At 40.1% G+C, this 17,105-nt stretch overlaps 1 protein-coding gene across 1 annotated transcript; it reads right to left on the bottom strand.

Moving 5' to 3' along the window:
• Positions 1-11,219: 11,219 nt before the first annotated feature.
• LOC112230808 (zinc finger protein OZF-like) lies at positions 11,220-16,697 on the bottom strand. The gene is made up of 2 exons (XM_024397138.2): positions 16,081-16,697; positions 11,220-12,658 (listed from the first exon to the last, which is right to left on the bottom strand). The coding sequence occupies exons 1-2, from the start codon at positions 16,442-16,444 to the stop codon at positions 11,424-11,426; spliced, it is 1,599 nt and encodes a 532-aa protein (XP_024252906.2). The 5' UTR covers positions 16,445-16,697; the 3' UTR covers positions 11,220-11,423.
• Between the last annotated feature and the right edge of the window lie 408 nt (positions 16,698-17,105).

The following is a 17,105-nucleotide window of genomic DNA, read 5'->3' on the forward strand; positions in this document are numbered from 1 at the left end:
CTATTACAGACTACAAAGGGAAGCACAGCCGCGAGCTGCCCAGTGACACGAGCATACCAGACAAGCTAAATCACTTCTATGCTTGCTTCGAGGCAAGCAACACTGAGGCATGAGAGCATCAGCTGTTACGGACGACTGTGTGATCACGCTCTCCGTAGCCGACGTGAGTAAGACCTTTAAACAAGTCAACATACACAAGGCTGCGGGTCCAAACGGATTACCAGGATGTGTGCTCCGGGCATGTGCTGACCAACTGGCAGGTGTCTTCACTGACATTTTCAACATGTCCCTGATTGAGTCTGTAATACCAACATGCTTCAAGCAGACCACCATAGTCCCTGTGCCCAAGAACACAAAGGCAACCTGCCTAAATGACTACAGGCCCATAGCACAGGAACCCTAGACACCCTCCAATTTGGATACCGCCCAAACAGATCCACAGATGATGCAATCTCTATTGCACTCCACACTGCCCTTTCCCACCTGGACAAAAGGAACACCTATGTGAGAATGCTGTTCATTGACTACAGCTCAGCGTTCAACACCATAGTACCCTCAAAGGTCATCACTAAGCTAAGGATCCTGGGACTAAACACCTCCCTCTGCAACTGGATCCTGGACTTCCTGACAGGCCGCACCCAGGTGGTGAGGGTAGGTAACAACACATCTGCCACGCTGATCCTCAACACGGGAGCTCCCCAGGAGTGCATGCTCAGTCCCCTCCTGTTCTCCCTGTTCACCCACGAGTGTATAGCCAGGCACGACTCCAACACCATCATTAAGTTTGCTGACGACACAACAGTGGTAGGCCTGATCACCGACAACGACGAGACAGCCTTATAGGGAGGAGGTCAGAGACCTGGCCGGGTGGTGCCAGAATAACAACCTATCCCTCAACATAACCAAGACTAAAGTGATGATTGTGGACTACAGGAAAAGGAGCACCGAGCACGTCCCCATTCTCATAGACGGGGCTGTAGTGGAGCAGGTTGAGAGATTAAAATTCCTTGTTGTCCACAAGGAATTTAGATTGGTCCAAACACACGTTTACGGTTTTACATTATGACATCATTAAAATACTATTACTACAATTTTAAAACATTCTACATTGACATTATTTCATTGACATCATGAAACAACTCCTTCATGTATTTTCAGATGTTTGATCAGACATCTTTTATCAATCTCGTCACATTGATCACAGCTATAAGGTTTTTTCTCTCCTGTGTCTTCTCTGGTGCGCTATCAGAATGTTTGAGTTAAACTCTTCCCACATTGAGCACAGATGCATGATTTCTCTCCTGTGTGTGTGTTCTCTAGTGTATCTTCAGACAGCTAGAGGCAGCAAAACTTTTTACACATTGATTACAGAAACATGGTTTCTCTCCTGTGTGTGATCTCTGGTATATCTTCAGATAGCGAGACGTAGCAAAACTCTTCCCCCATTGATTACAGCTATACGATTTCTCTCCTGTGTATCTTCAGATCGCCAGATATGATAAAACTCTTCCCACATTGATCACAGCTAAAATGTTTCTCTCCCGTGTGTTCTCTGGTGTGATTTCAGGTTGCCTGACTGAGTAAACTCTTCCCACATTGAGCACAGCTATATATTTTCTCTCCTGTGTGTGCTCTCTGGTGTATCTTCAGATAGCCAGATGAAGTAAAACTCTTCCCACATTGAGTACAGCTATAACTTTTCTCTCCTGTGTGTGTTCTCTGGAGTGATATCAGGCTGCTTGACTGAGTAAAACTCTTCCCACATTGAGTACAGCTATAAGATTTCTCTCCTGTGTGTTCTCTGGTGTAATTTAAGTTCTGATGAAAATTTGAAATGTTTCCCACAGTCAGAGCAGCAGTGAGATTTTTCCCCTCTAGGTCTTTGCTGGTGTTTCTTGGGATGTTCTGATCTGGAGAGACTCTTCTCTGCCTTGTCAGCATCATGAGGTTTTTGAGGCTCCCCAGAGGATCCACGATATTCCCTTCTCTCTCCTGTATGAAAGACAAAGTCAGACAGATGGTTAAAGTCCCATAACAGCAGAAATCCACTTTTTATTTGAGGTAAAAGGTGATGCCTGAAGTAAAGGAAAATAATGTATTGAGGTTGATTTGCAGGACAACAACAAATTGGTTCAAAAAGGGGGGCCTCTGTCGTTTGGAACTGGTTTTGATTTAAGATATCCGACCTCGACCAACAAACAGCACTATGTAAGTTGTGTCGACGCCAAAGGTGGAAACACCAGCAATCTTTTTAACCACCTGAAAACCCTGCATGTGAACAAATGGACAAGACAGTGGATGGAACACAGTCAAAGCATTGGAGCTGAACAAATGGACAAGACACAGACTACACATTGCTATTGGTACATTTAAACATCCAAAACACAGAGCAGGTAGAAAAATAACCTCACTTAAAAACAGCATAACTTAAATTGCAGAATAAATATTGTATTCTTTATCTCCTCTGTTTAAAGTTATAGCTGACTACACTGCATGATCCTTCTTATACGTTAAGCAGAATATATACCGCTATGCAAATCTATCATATTTGTAAATGTGTGCAATATGCAAATATTACATTGCTTTTATTTATAATTTATACATTAGCCTCTGGTTTCAATATATCCTCTCTTTCAATAACAAATATCCTACTATATAAACAATCTTGTTTTCTAAAGCAATCTGGCTCTCTTAATCACAACAGTAGTATGTAAATCTATAGATGGATTAAATGCAAGAAAGTGGTCAGCAAATGTTTCTATAGTTGGAAGAAGCAGAAGGCCCTGACAAGTCCACAGGATAAACAGGAAATCTACACTGGCAGTTATAGAAAGATTTACTATATAACCATTGATTCTTGAAGAATTTACATTACCATTCAAAAGTTCGGGGTCACTTAGAAATGTCCTTGTTTTTGAAAGAAAAGCACATTTTTGTTGGTCAATTAAAATAAAATTGATCAGAAATACAGTGCAGACATTGTTAATGTTGTAAATGACTATTGTATCTGGAAACAGCTGATTTTTTAAATGGAATATCTACATAGGTGTACAGAGGCCCATTATCAGCAACCATCACTCCTGTATTTCAATGGCACGTTGTGTTAGCTAATCCAAGTTTATCATTTTAAAAGGCTAATTGATCATTAGAAAATCCTTTTGCAATTATGTTAGCACAGCTGAAAACTGTTGTTCTGGTTAAAGAAGCAATAAAACTGGCCTTCTTTAGACTAGTTGAGAATACTGGAGCATCAGCATTTGTGGGTTCGATTACAGGCTCAAAATAGCCATAAATAAATAATTTTCTTCTAAAACTTGTCAGTCTATTCTTGTCCTGAGAAATTAAGGCTTTCCATGAGAGAAATGACCAAGAAACTGAAGATATCGTACAATGCTGTGTACTACTCCCTTCACAGAACAGAGCAAACTGGCTCTAACCAGTGTTGGATTCAGGGTAAACTTTGAACATTGAGATATTAAAGACATGATAGATCAGAATCAGAGCATATAAAGGAGTGATATCTGTAGAAAGGCAGAGTGGCTGTGGAATGTGCTGGGTGGACGGGAGAGAGTCACAGGAGTGCAATAGGTGATACAAGAGGATATCTGTGGATTAGGCTAAAGAGGGGTTGAGGTCAGATCCCTTGAAGGGAGTCATAAGGTTTTAGTATCCTGTTGCCCTCTTCTTGTCGAACCAGAAGATGTAAGGATTGGAGAGAAGGAGTGTCCAAAGTGGGGTATATATATACTTGTGATGGTGAGAACATGTCATGTTTTTGTATGAATTACAGCTGTAACGACCCTTTGGGAAGAATTAAACTTGGTTAACACAGTGTCTGTGTTGTTTTGCCCATCTTAATCTTTTATTTTTATTGGCCAGTCTGAGATATGGCTTTTTCTTTGCAGCATCTCGGAGTCACCTCTTCACTATTGACGTTGAGACTGGTGTTTTGCAGGTACTATTTAATGAAGCTGTCAGTTGAGGACTTGTGAGCTTTTCTTTCAAAAACAAGGACATTTCTAAGTGACCCCAAACTTTTGAACAGTAGTGTAACTTATAAATATTTCAACTGTATTACCCCATCAGAAACCAAAACATAACCAAAACATTGCATAACTCCACTGTATAGCCTCGAAACCTGGTTAAAACTATGATTTTGACCTTATGGATGACCAGTCCTTGTATTCATAGTGTAGTGAATTCCTGGGGAAGCCCTGAGCTGAACTCGAACCTTGGTCTAGTGACTGTCAAGCCAACACCTTATGACTGTCTGAACTTCTTGACAAGGTTGCTAGGTTTTGGGTTACGGTTGCTACAATAGCTTTCTCTATGAATTTGAGAGTGGTTACATTTCTCCAACCCCCATCCCTCAACTGTTTACCAAACCAAGTCTCAGGGCTGACATTTTGTTGCTGTTTAAATCCTAGGTTGCCCCTTTAAAAAAAACACACAATCAAATCAACCAATCTGCAGTTCAAACAATAACAAAGCTGTAATTCCACCACTGTTTTGGTAATAAGGTGATGGATGGGGCTGGAGAAATGTAACTACTCTCAAATTCATAGACAGACCTAAGGATGCAAGGACTGACCATCCATGATATCAACAGTATTGGTTACCATGTTGAGGCTATACAGAGTTGATTTATATTGTATCTAACCATTAGAGTAAAAAAAGCTTATTTGGGGTTCTGATGGGGTAAACAGTTGAACTAAGCTCATGAGGCGTGTGTTATATTCAAAAACCAATGGCTATAAATAAACCAATTTAAAAAGTCTAAATATGGATGTAGCTACAGTGGGTAGAACAAGTATTTGATAACCTGCAAAATCGGAAGTGTTTCCTACTTACTAAGTATGTAGAGGTCTGTAATTTTTATCATAGGTACCCTTCAACTGTGAGAGACGGAATCTAAAACAAAAATCTAGAGAATCACATTGTATGATTTTTAAGTAACATAAGTATTTGATCACCTACCAACCAGTAAGAATTCCAGCTCTCACAGACCTGTTAGTTTTTCTTTAAGAAGCCCTCCTGTTCTCCATTCATTACCTGTATTAACTGCACCTTTTTGAACTCGTTACCTGTATAAAAGACACCTGTCCACACACTCAATCAAACAGACTCCAACCTCTCCACAATGGCCAAGAGCAGAGAGCTGTGTAAGAACATCAGGGATAAAATTGTAGACCTGCACAAGGCTGGGATGGGCTACAGGACAATAGGCAAGCAGCTTGGTGAGAAGGTAACAACTGTTGGCGCAATTATTAGAAAATATTACCTATATTTTGGTTGGACAAGTTTGTGCACCACCAACAGAAAACAACTTCCATTTCACATTATAATCAACTACAATGCTTCACCTTCACCAATATAAACATGGTGTCTACTGGCTGTCAACAATTAAAAACAAGAAATAAAACTCATTTTTCCCCACTAGCTTCTAGAACTCTCTTCTTCCTAAAACCCACTAGCTTCTAGAACTCTCATCCCCTTGGAAACTCCTGCAATATCCGTAGTAACTTTCCACCTCACTGCAGAGCTTCTCTCTCTTTTCAGGGTTCACTAGATAGGCATGTTGTTGGATCGAGGCCCAGTCCCCAATGTCATGCTCTAGTACATTTGGGTTGGCACATCTGAGAATGAACCCGGATATTCTAAAAGAAGGGCAACAAAGTTTATATAATTGTACCAAAAAATTATAAGTTGGTTGCATAAATAATTACCATTACTAAATGTTACATGAAATGTAAATATCGAATATTTGATTGCAGTCTTATTTTCAACGTATTTTCAATGACATTTTGCTAGGTGGGATAGCCCAATGTCAAAACACAGTTTTAACATGTCCAAATCAATAACCAATATGCAGAAACAGTTTGGGATAAATTGAAAACCTAAATATAACATGTGCTATCTACACCATCATCTGCCACAATAATCATATTACTTGTATTATTTTTTTTTAAACAAGCACCTTATAAATTGCACAAGCACCATAAATGCTGTTGTTTTGACAAGTAGCAATAAATCACTGATATCGATTAGGGGGGAAATCAGGTTGTACGTGTTGTTGAAACTAAAAAAACACATGGAAATGGGAGATATCTTTTACCTCACTGATTAGAGGACAACCTGCAGAAGACAGTCAGCTACATTTGAGTGATGCATTTAAATGTAGGGGTCGCTAAACAAAGGAACCCAACACTAATTTGTCATAACTCCTCAATATAATGCTAAAATCATTTATGCGAGAGGAGGGAGATGAGGTTGCATGTCCTGTTAAAACTAAAAGCTCAAAAAACACACGGAATCTGGGAAAAATGTGTACATCCCTGGTTAGAGGACAATTTGTAGAAAAGAGCTAGCTACATTTTGAAGTGTTGCATTTTGATTCAAGTGTGTCACCAACGTGGTAGGTGTAACACAACTCTTTTTTTTCCCGTCACTTTTTTGTTAAATCTCATAAATAGTACTATTTCAATTCAGAGCCTGGATGTTTCCCCTGAGGCTAAAATCCATAGCTGAAATCAACAGAACAGGGGGGCAAACGTTTAGGCTTCTACATTGTGACATCATTAAAATACTCTACATTGTGACATTATTTCATTGATATCATGAAACAACTCCATGTATTTTCTGATGTTTGATCAGAGATCTTTTACCAGTGTCTCTTCCCACATTGATTACAGCTTTGAGATAAAAATAATAATAATAATAATAATACAAAAATAAAAATGTATTTATATAGCCCTTCGTACATCAGCTGAAATCTCAAAGTGCTGTACAGAAACCCAGCCTAAAACCCCAAACAGCAAGCAATGCAGGTGTAGAAGCACGGTGGCTAGGAAAAACTGCCTAGAAAGGCCAAAACCTTAGGAAGAAACCTAGAGAGGAACCAGGCTATGTGGGGTGGCCAGTCCTCTTCTGGTTGTGCCGGGTGGAGATTATAACAGAACATGGCCAAGATGTTCAAATGTTCATAAATGACCAGCATGGTCCAATAATAGTAAGGCAGAACAGTTGAAACTGGAGCAGCAGCACGGCCAGGTGGACTGGGGACAGCAAGGAGTCATCATGTCAGGTAGTCCTGAGGCATGGTCCTAGGGCTCAGGTCCTCTGAGAGAGAGAAAGAAAGAGAGAATTAGAGAGAGCACACTTAAATTCACACGGGACACCGAATAGAACAGATATAACAAACTGACCCTAGCCCCCCGACACATAAACTACTGCAGCATAAATACTGGAGGCTGAGACGAGAGGGATCAGGAGACACTGTGGCCCCATCCGAGGACACCCCCAGACAGGGCCAAACAGGAAGGATATAACCCCACCCACTTTGCCAAAGCACAGCCCCCACACCACTAGAGGGATATCTTCAAACACCAACCTACCATCCTGAGACAAGGCTAGGTATAGCCCACAAAGATCCAAGGGGGGTCGCCAACTCAGACAGGACTGTGACCCAACCCACTCAGGTGACGCACCCCTCCCAGGGACGGTATGAGAGAGCCCCAGTAAGCCAGTGACTCAGCCCCTGTAAGAGGCAGAGAATCCCAGTGGAGAGAGGGGAACCGGCCAGGCAGAGACAGCAAGGGCGGTACGTTGCTCCAGAGCCTTTCCGTTCACCTTCCCACTCCTGGGCCAGACTACACTCAATCATATGACCCACTGAAGAGATGAGTCTTCAGTAAAGACAGTAAAGAAAGGTTGAGACCAAGTTTGCGTCTCTGACATGGGTAGACAGACCATTCCATAAAAATGGAGCTCTATAGGAGAAAGCCCTGCCACCAGCTGTTTGCTTAGAAATTCTAGGGACAATTAGGAGGCCTGTGTCTTGTGACCGTAGCGTACGTGTAGGTATGTACGGCAGGACCAAATCAGAGAGATAGGTAGGAGCAAGCCCATGTAATGCTTTGTAGGTTAGCAGTAAAACCTTGAAAATCAGCCCTTACTTTGACAGGAAGCCAGTGTAGGGAGGCTAACACTGGAGTAATATGATCAAATTTTTTGGTTATAGTCAGGATTCTAGCAGCCGTATTTAGCACTAACTGAAGTGTATTTAGTGCTTTATCTGGGTATCCGGAAAGTAGAGCATTGCAGTAGTCTAACCTAGAAGTGACAAAAGCATGGACAAATTTTTCTGCATCATTTTTGGATAGAAAGTTTCAGATTTTTGCAATGTTACGTTGTGGTCGCGTTTGGTTTGGGAGAACAAAAATAAATTTATGCACGATGGCGCACACGCAAACTTTTGGTCTCCAATATAGGCTCCCCCTTTAATGACAGTATCGACTTGGGTGTTGTCAATAAAGTTAAAGAGACTCGGTTAAAAAATTTGGATTGAGCAAACTCTGAAATGATTTAGGATTTCTGTGCCCATGAAAACTGTTTTCCCAGTGTAATATAAGGAGACACTAAATGTTATGTAGGTAGAGTGCATTTCAGAGATCTGAATACAAAAAAACTGTAGGAACAGGAAAATAACCTAAACCACAAGGCCACATCTACACTGGAGGAGCTTACCAAGATGACATTGAATGTCCTGAGTGGCCTAGTTACAGTTTGGACTTAAATTGTATTGAACGTCTATGGCAAGACTTGAAAATGGCTTTCTAGTAATGATCAACAACCAACTTGACAGAACATGAAGGATTTAAAAAAATAATTATGAATATTCACATGAAGATCTGTCGCCTATTGGATGACATCACGACTTCCCATCAAGCCAACTCCTTACTATGACATCATCTACTCCTTCAAGTTTGCAGTTGTAAAAAACACTATTTTGCTCAAAACATTTATCTGTTTCCCTTTAGTGTGTTTATACACATTAGTTCAACAACTGCAGAATTTGTGCCCCTGTTAATTTTAAGATAGTACTCACTGTATTTACTGGTGTTAATCAGATCTCCAGTCTTCTCTTCTTCGTCCTCCTCTAATGTGACAGTGATCTCCCCCTCTTCAGCCTTCATTCCAAAAATGTCTTCATCTTCTTTCACTTCATCCTCCACTCCCAAAACTGCATCTTCCTCATTTTCTTTCACAGTAACATTCTCCTCCTCTTTCACCCTGAAGGCGTCTTTGACTGTAACGTCTTGATCTTCTTTCTTTCACGGTAACAGCCTCACCCTCTACTTGTTTTTGTATTGTAACATCCTTCTCTTCCTCTTTCACGAGAGCTTCTTTCTCCGTCCAGCAGACCTCCTCTTCTTTAGAATGAGGAGAGTAGCTTAGTGAACTCATGTTCGGGGATGTTAGCCAGTTAGCATTAGTGACTAGACTTGTGCTAACTTAACCGGCCAGCTAGTTGACTTACAACGTAAATATTAAATTACACGGGGTAGTTAGTTGTTTCCACATAAGTATGTTTAAATCAGTGGCAAATAAAGCACGAAATTGTCTAAAGAACTTGAATGTTCCGACATTGTTGGCTAGCGAGCTACCGCGGTGGCTGCAGTTGTTGAAGAAGAGTTCCGTCGACTAGATTATACGTCACACTAGAAACATCGCCTGAGAGACACATTTTACCATCTGCTGCCTGGAGGGAGTTAACGCAGTTGAGGAGGGAACACTTTTTTTCTTCTTCGTTGAATTAGAATAGTATAAAGCAATTTATGGAAACGTTTTTTCCTCTCCATTAAATATGAATATTATATCAACACGTACAAAGAGCAACAAGTGTTGTTTTATTAGTTCAGATTTTCAATGAGAATTTAAAACCAACTCTACATCTACTCCACATCTGCATTTCTGACTCAAATAACTAAATATCAAAATAAGCACATGGTTATTGATACCCTTGATAAAGATGAGCAAAAATTACTGTATAAAATAAACTTTACCCACTACCAGGATATTTTAGCCCAAAACCTGGTTACCTCTCTGCTAGCAGAATGAAAGTTGGCCATAAGTGGATCTTCCAGCAAGACACATCAACATCCATGAAAAAAATGTTAATTGGGCACAAAATCAACATTTTTCTATGGCCATCTCAGTCTTCGGACTTCTACTCCATTGAAAACCTGTGGTTTGAATTGAACAGGGCAGTCTACAAGAACATACTAAATAAATCAAGGACCTGGAGAGATTATGTTTGGAGGAGTGGTCTAAGATCCCACCCAATGTGTTCTCCAATCTCATAAAACATTTGAATGTCATTATCCCCACAAGGGGAAGGTGCTGGAGAATTGAAAACAAGGGTGGCAATAATTCAGACCCCTTCCTTTTGAGAATTACATGTTAAACTAAATCTCTTTCTCTGAGCAATTGTACTAGTATACAATAATATAATTTCCCTTTATTTTTACATACAATATAGCTTAGTATTTGAATTCTTTATTTTATAGAGTCGTTTATCTCATCTTTATCAAGGGTGTCAACAATTGTCCCCCACTGTACCTCCATACTGCTGCTACATGGCGTAACAATACATAATGTAGATGTATATAACAAACAGACTAGGTCTATACTGCTCCTACATGGTGTAACAATACATAATGTAGATGTATATAACAAACAGACTAGGTATATACTGCTCCAACATGGTGTAACAATACATCATGTAGATGTATATAATGAACAGACTAGGTCTATACTGCTCCTACATGGTGTAACAAGACATCATGTAGATGTATATAATGAACAGACTAGGTCTATACTGCTCCTACATGGTGTAACAATACATCATGTAGATGTATATAATGAACAGACTAGGTCTACACTGCTCCTACATGGTGTAACAACACATCATGTAGATGTATATAATGAACAGACTAGGTCTATACTGCTCCTACATGGTGTAACAATACCTCATACAGATGTATATAATGAACAGACTAGGTCTATACTGCTCCTACATGGTGTAACAATACATCATGTAGATGTATATAATGAACAGACTAGGTCTATACTGCTCCTACATGGTGTAACAATACATCATGTAGATGTATATAATGAACAGACTAGGTCTATACTGCTCCTACATGGTGTAACAAGACATCATGTAGATGTATATAATGAACAGACTAGGTCTATACTGCTCCTACATGGTGTAACAATACATCATGTAGATGTATATAATGAACAGACTAGGTCTACACTGCTCCTACATGGTGTAACAACACATCATGTAGATGTATATAATGAAGACTAGATTCTATCCTATTCTACTGTATCTTAGACTATGCCGCTCTGACATTGCTCACCCAAATATTTATATATTCTTAATTCCATTCCTTTAGATTGTGTGAATTGTTAGATATTACTGCACTGTTGGAGCTAGAAACACAAGCATTTCGCTACACCCACAATAACATCTGTTAAACAACTGTATGTGACACAAATATGTGATTTGATGTATATAGGTCTGGTGTTGGTCATTCCACACTCTGTGTTCTACTACCCAGGTCTGGTGTTGGAGGTCATTCTACACTCTGTGGATATCCTGCATGTATTTTCTGATGTTTAATCAGACCACTTGAATGAGAGTATCTCTTGCCACATTGATCACAGCTATAAGCCTTCTCTCCTGTGTGTGTTCTCTGGTGCTCTTTAAGGCTTTCTCCCTGAGAAAAGTTTTTCCCACATTGCTCACAGCTAAATGACTGCTCTTCTGTGTGTGTTCTCTGGTGTGATACCAGGTTGCTTGACTGAGTAAAACTCTTGCCACACTGATCACAGCTGTAAGGCTTCTCTCCTGTGTGTGTTCTATGGTGTGTTTTCAGATTACTTGAATGAGTAAAACTCTTCCCACATTGATTACAGCTATAAGGTTTCTCACCGGTGTGTGTTCTCTGGTGTCCTTTAAGGTGTCCTATCCGAGAAAAGCTTTTCCCACATTGCTCACAGCTATATGATTGCCCTCCTGTGTGTGTTCTCTGGTGTGATAGCAGCTTGCTTGACTGAGTAAAATTCTTGCCACACTGATCACAGCTATAAGGCTTCTGTCCTGTGTGTGTTCTCTGGTGTCCTTTAAGGTATCCTATCCGAGAAAAGCTTTTCCCACATTGCTCACAGCTATATGGCTTCTCTCCTGTGTGTGTTCTCTGGTGTGTTACCAGGTTTCTTGAATTGGTAAAACCCTTGCCACACTGATCACAGCTATAAGGCTGGTCTCCTGTGTGTGTTCTCTGGTGTGATACCAGGTTGGTTGACCGAGTAAAACCCTTGCCACACTGATCACAGCTATATGGCTGCTCTCCTGTGTGTGTTCTCTGGTGTGATACCAGGCTACTTGACTGAGCAAAGCCCTTGCCACACTGATCACAGCTATAAGGTTTCTCTCCTGTGTGTGTTCTCTGGTGTGATACCAGGTTGCATAACTGAGTAAAACTCTTGCCACACTGATCACAGCTGTAAGGCTGCTCTCTTGTGTGTGTTCTCTGGTGTGTTTTCAGATTACTTGAATTAGTAAAACTCTTCCCACATTGATCACAGCTATAAGGCTTCTCTCCTGTGTGTGTTCTCTGGTGTTTTTTAAGTTCTGATGAAGATTTGCAATGTTTCCCACAGTCAGAGCAGCAGTGAGGTTTCTTTCCTGTGGGTCTCTGCTGGTGTTTCTTGAGAAGTTCTGATCTGGAGAGACTCTTCTCTGCCTCGTCAGCATCATGATGTTGTTGAAGCTCCCCAGAGGATCCATGATAGTCCCGTCTCTCTCCTGTGTGAACGACAAAGTCAGACAGATGGTTAAAGACCCAGAACAGCAGAAATCCACTGTTTGAGGTAAAAGGTGATGCCCAGAGTGTACCTATGAAGTTGTACAACAATTGACGTCTGTTAAATTATTTGACAATTGTCTTAAGACTGTCAAGTGAGCAGCAAGTCATATTTTGTCTTGTTTTCACATTAGTAGTAACATTGATGATTGTAGGAACCCCTAAGCAATGTGCCAGATTACTTTTGGTCTCCAATATCGACCCCTTTCTGTGTTTGTTAAAATTGCAACATGAGGGCAATTTGGTTATAGAAACTCCTGCTAATGAGGAAAGCTCCAGCTGCGTACCCCCTCTAGCACCAGGGTCAGCACACTCAAATGTTGTTTTTTGCCATCATTGTAAGCCTGCCACACACACACTACACATACATTTATTGCACATAAGTTTGTCACAACCCGGCTTGTGGAAATTGACAGAGCTCTTATAGGAATAGGGCACAAATAGTAATATAATGAATAATTTTGCTCTTCATTTAACTATCTTACATATAAAACCTTCTTTGTTCTTTGAAAATTGTGAATAACTCACCACAGGTTAATGAGAAGGGTGTGCTTGAAAGGATGCACATAACTCTGCAATGTTGGGTTGTATTGGAAAGAGTCTCAGTCTTAAATCATTTTCCACACACAGTCTGTGCCTGTATTTAGTTTTCATGCTAGTGAGGGCCGAGAATCCACTCTCACATAGGCACATGGTTGCAAAGGGCATCAGTGTCTTAACAGCACGATTTGCCAAGGCAGGATACTCTGAGTGCAGCCCAATCCAGAAATCTGGCAGTGGCTTTTGATTAAATAACATTTTCACAGAACCGCTTGTTGCAATTTCAATGAGGTTATCTTGTTCAGATTTCAGTAAGTGGACTGGAGGCAGGGCATGAAAGGGATAACAAATCCAGTTGTTTGTGTTATCCGTGTCGTGAAAGTACCTGCGTAATTGCGCACCCAACTCAATCAGGCGCTTCGCTATCACATTTGACATTGTCCGTAAGCTTGAGTTAATTTGCACACAAAAAATCATACAATGATGAAAAGACCTGTGTGTTGTCCTTGTTAATGCAGACAGAGAAGAGCTCCTACTTCTTAATCATAGCCTCAATTTTGTCCCGCACATTGAATATGGTTGCGGAGAGTAACTGTAATCCTAGATTAAGATCATTCAGGCGAGAAAAAAACATCACCCAGATAGGCCAGTCGTGTGAGAAACTCGTCATCATGCAAGAGGTCAGACAAGTAAAAATTAAGGTCAGTAAAGAAAATGTTAAGCTCGCCTCTTAGTTTAAAAAAAACACGTCAATACTTTGCCCCTTGATAACCAGCACACTCCTGTATGTTGTAAAAGCATTACATGGTTGCTGCCCATATCATTGCATAGTTCAAAAAATACACGCAAATTCAGGGGCCTTGCTTTAACAAAGTTAACCATTTTCACTGTTGTGCCCAAAACGTCTTTCAAGCTGTCAGGCATTCCCTTGGCAGCAAGAGCCTGTCGGTGGATGTTGCAGTGTACCCAAGTGGCGTTGGGAGCAACTGCTTGCTCGCGCATTACCACTCCACTATGTCTCCCTGCGCCATCAGTACAGATACCAACATGAGCAGCAGCTACGTTTCGTTAGTGGAATTCCCGCGAGAGACTAATGGTTAATGTGATTGGATGATAATTATTTGACTAGGCTACCTGTATTTGACATTGTGTTGTTATTTCGCTGAACATGAGATGCTTGAATTTCATTTTTGGAAGTGAAACGAGGCTACCGAAGTAAGAAAAAAACATCACCCGGTTGGAAAATATAAACGGGCCGTTTGATAATGTGAAGAAAATGTATTATTTGTTCATTTAAAAAAATGTGAATCACATTTTCATTTGGCGTACCACTCACGGCATACTCCAGTTTGGGAATACCTGCCCTACACCCACTGTAGGACCCACACCTTCACCTAACAACAACATAGAAGAAGTTATGGTTGCAACAGTAGGTCTATGTTGTTGTTAGATTAAGTTATGGGTCCTATAGTAGGTCTAACAACAACATAGACCTACTGTAGGACCATAACTTCACCTAACACAGACCGGCTGTAGGACCCATAACATCACCTAACAATAACATAGACCTGCTGTAGGACCCATAACTTCACCTAACAACACAGACCTGCTGACCCACAGATCTACAGTAGTAGGACCCATAACCTCACCTAACAACAACATAGACCTACTGTAGGACCCATAACTTCACCTAACAACAACATAGACCTCGGACTATAAATCATTTAATATTTCAGGTGAAACAAGGAAACTAAAATGTCTGTCATGACATTTCATAACCTGATCACTAGATCATTTTGTGAACAATCCTACTAGGCTACTCTGTAATGTGTAGTCATTCTAAATGTCCTGAATAAAGTAAAATAGCTCTGTGTGTTATATAGCCTACCCATCAAGGAACAGTTCTCTACACATTATGAGCTAAGTATCTCCGTGTCCAAACAGACTAATGAGACCCGACTGTAAATCAAGCAGACAATAACATATTATAAACATCAAATTTGTTAGGGATGTTGGTGCCAATGTGGAGCACAGCATAACTGTCTTTACCAGAGTAATGAACGAATAATCACTTTGGTTGTTGTTGCATGTCGTGATGTTTGTCATTCAACTGGCATTCAGAAAATTATTTCCTGGATCAGCTGATGATAGTTGAACATGTGACTGTAACTAAACAGCTACAATATTAAGAATTGTGTGTAATTATTGAAGAACCACGTTAATGACAGTATCGACTTGGGTGTTGTCAATAAAGTTAAAGAGACTCTTGGTTAAAACCATTGGATTGAGCAAACTCTGAAATGATTTAGGATTTCTGTGCCCATGAAAACTGTTTTCCCAGCGTAATATAAGGAGACACTAAATGTTACATAGGTAGAGTGCATTTCAGAGATCTGAATACAAAAAAACTGTAGGAAAAGGAAAATAACATAAACCACAAGGCCAAATCTACACTGGAGCAGTTTACCAAGATGACATTGAATGTCTTGAGTGGCCTAGATACAGTTTGGACTTAAATCGCCTTGAAAGTCTATGGCAAGACTTGAAAATGGCTTTCTAGCAATGATCAACAACCAACTTGACAGAACATGAAGGATTTTAAAAATAATTATGAATATTCACATGAAGATCTGTCGCCTATTGGATGACATCACGACTTCCCATCAAGCCAACTCCTTACTATGACTTCACCTACTCCAAGTTTGCAGTTGTAAAAAACACTATTTTGCTCAAAACACTTATCTGTTTCCCTTTAGTGTGTTTATACACATTAGTTCAACAACTGCAGAATTTGTGCCCCTGTTAATTTTAAGATAGTACTCACTGTATTTACTGTTGTTAATCAGATCTCCAGTCTTCTCTTCTTCGTCCTCCTCTAATGTGACAGTGATCTCCCCCTCTTCATCCTTCATTCCAAAAATGGCTTCATCTTCTTTCAATTCATCCTCCACTCCCAAAACTGCATCTTCCTCCTTTTCTTTCACAGTAACATTCTCCTCCTCTTTCACCCTGCAGGAGTCTTTGACTGTAACGTCTTGATCCTCTTCTTTCACGGTAACAGTCTCACCCTCTACTTGTTTTTGTATTGTAACATCCTTCTCTTCCTCTTCTTCTTTCACGAGAACTTCTTTCTCCGTCCAGCAGATCCTCTCTTCTTTAGCAGGAGGAGAGTAGCTTAGTGAACTCATGTTCAGGGATGTTAGCCAGTTAGCATTAGCGACTAGACTAGTGCTAACTTAACCGGCCAGCTAGTTGACTTACAACGTAAATATTAAATTAAACGGGGTAGCTAGTTGTTTCCACATAAGTATGTTTAAATCAGTGGCAAATAAAGCACGAAATTGTCTAATAAACTTGAATGTTCCGACTTTATTGGCTAGCGAGCTACCAAGGTGGCTGCAGTTGTTGAAGAAGCGTTCCGTCCACTAGATTATACATCACACTAGAAACATCTCCTGAAAGAAACATATCGCCATCTGCTGTCTGGAGGGAGTTAACGCAGTTGAGGAGGGAAAACTTTCTTTTCTTCTTCATTGAATTATTATATTATAACGCAGTTTATGGAAACGTTATTTTCTCTCCATTAAATACGAATATTATATCAACACGTACAAAGAGCAACAAGTGTTGTTTGATTAGTTCAGATTTTTTTATGAGAATTTAAAACAAACTCTACATCTACCCCACATCTGTATTTCCGATTCAGTTAAATAAACTATATATCAAAATAAGCACCTAGTTATTGATACCCTTGATCAAGATTAGCAAAAATGACTGTATAAAGTAAATAAATAAACTTTTCCCACCCACTACCAGGATATTTTAGCCCAAAATCTGATTTCCTCTCTG

This window comes from Oncorhynchus tshawytscha, linkage group LG18 (assembly GCF_018296145.1).
Source record: "Oncorhynchus tshawytscha isolate Ot180627B linkage group LG18, Otsh_v2.0, whole genome shotgun sequence".
Classification (NCBI taxonomy): Eukaryota; Metazoa; Chordata; class Actinopteri; order Salmoniformes; family Salmonidae; genus Oncorhynchus; species Oncorhynchus tshawytscha.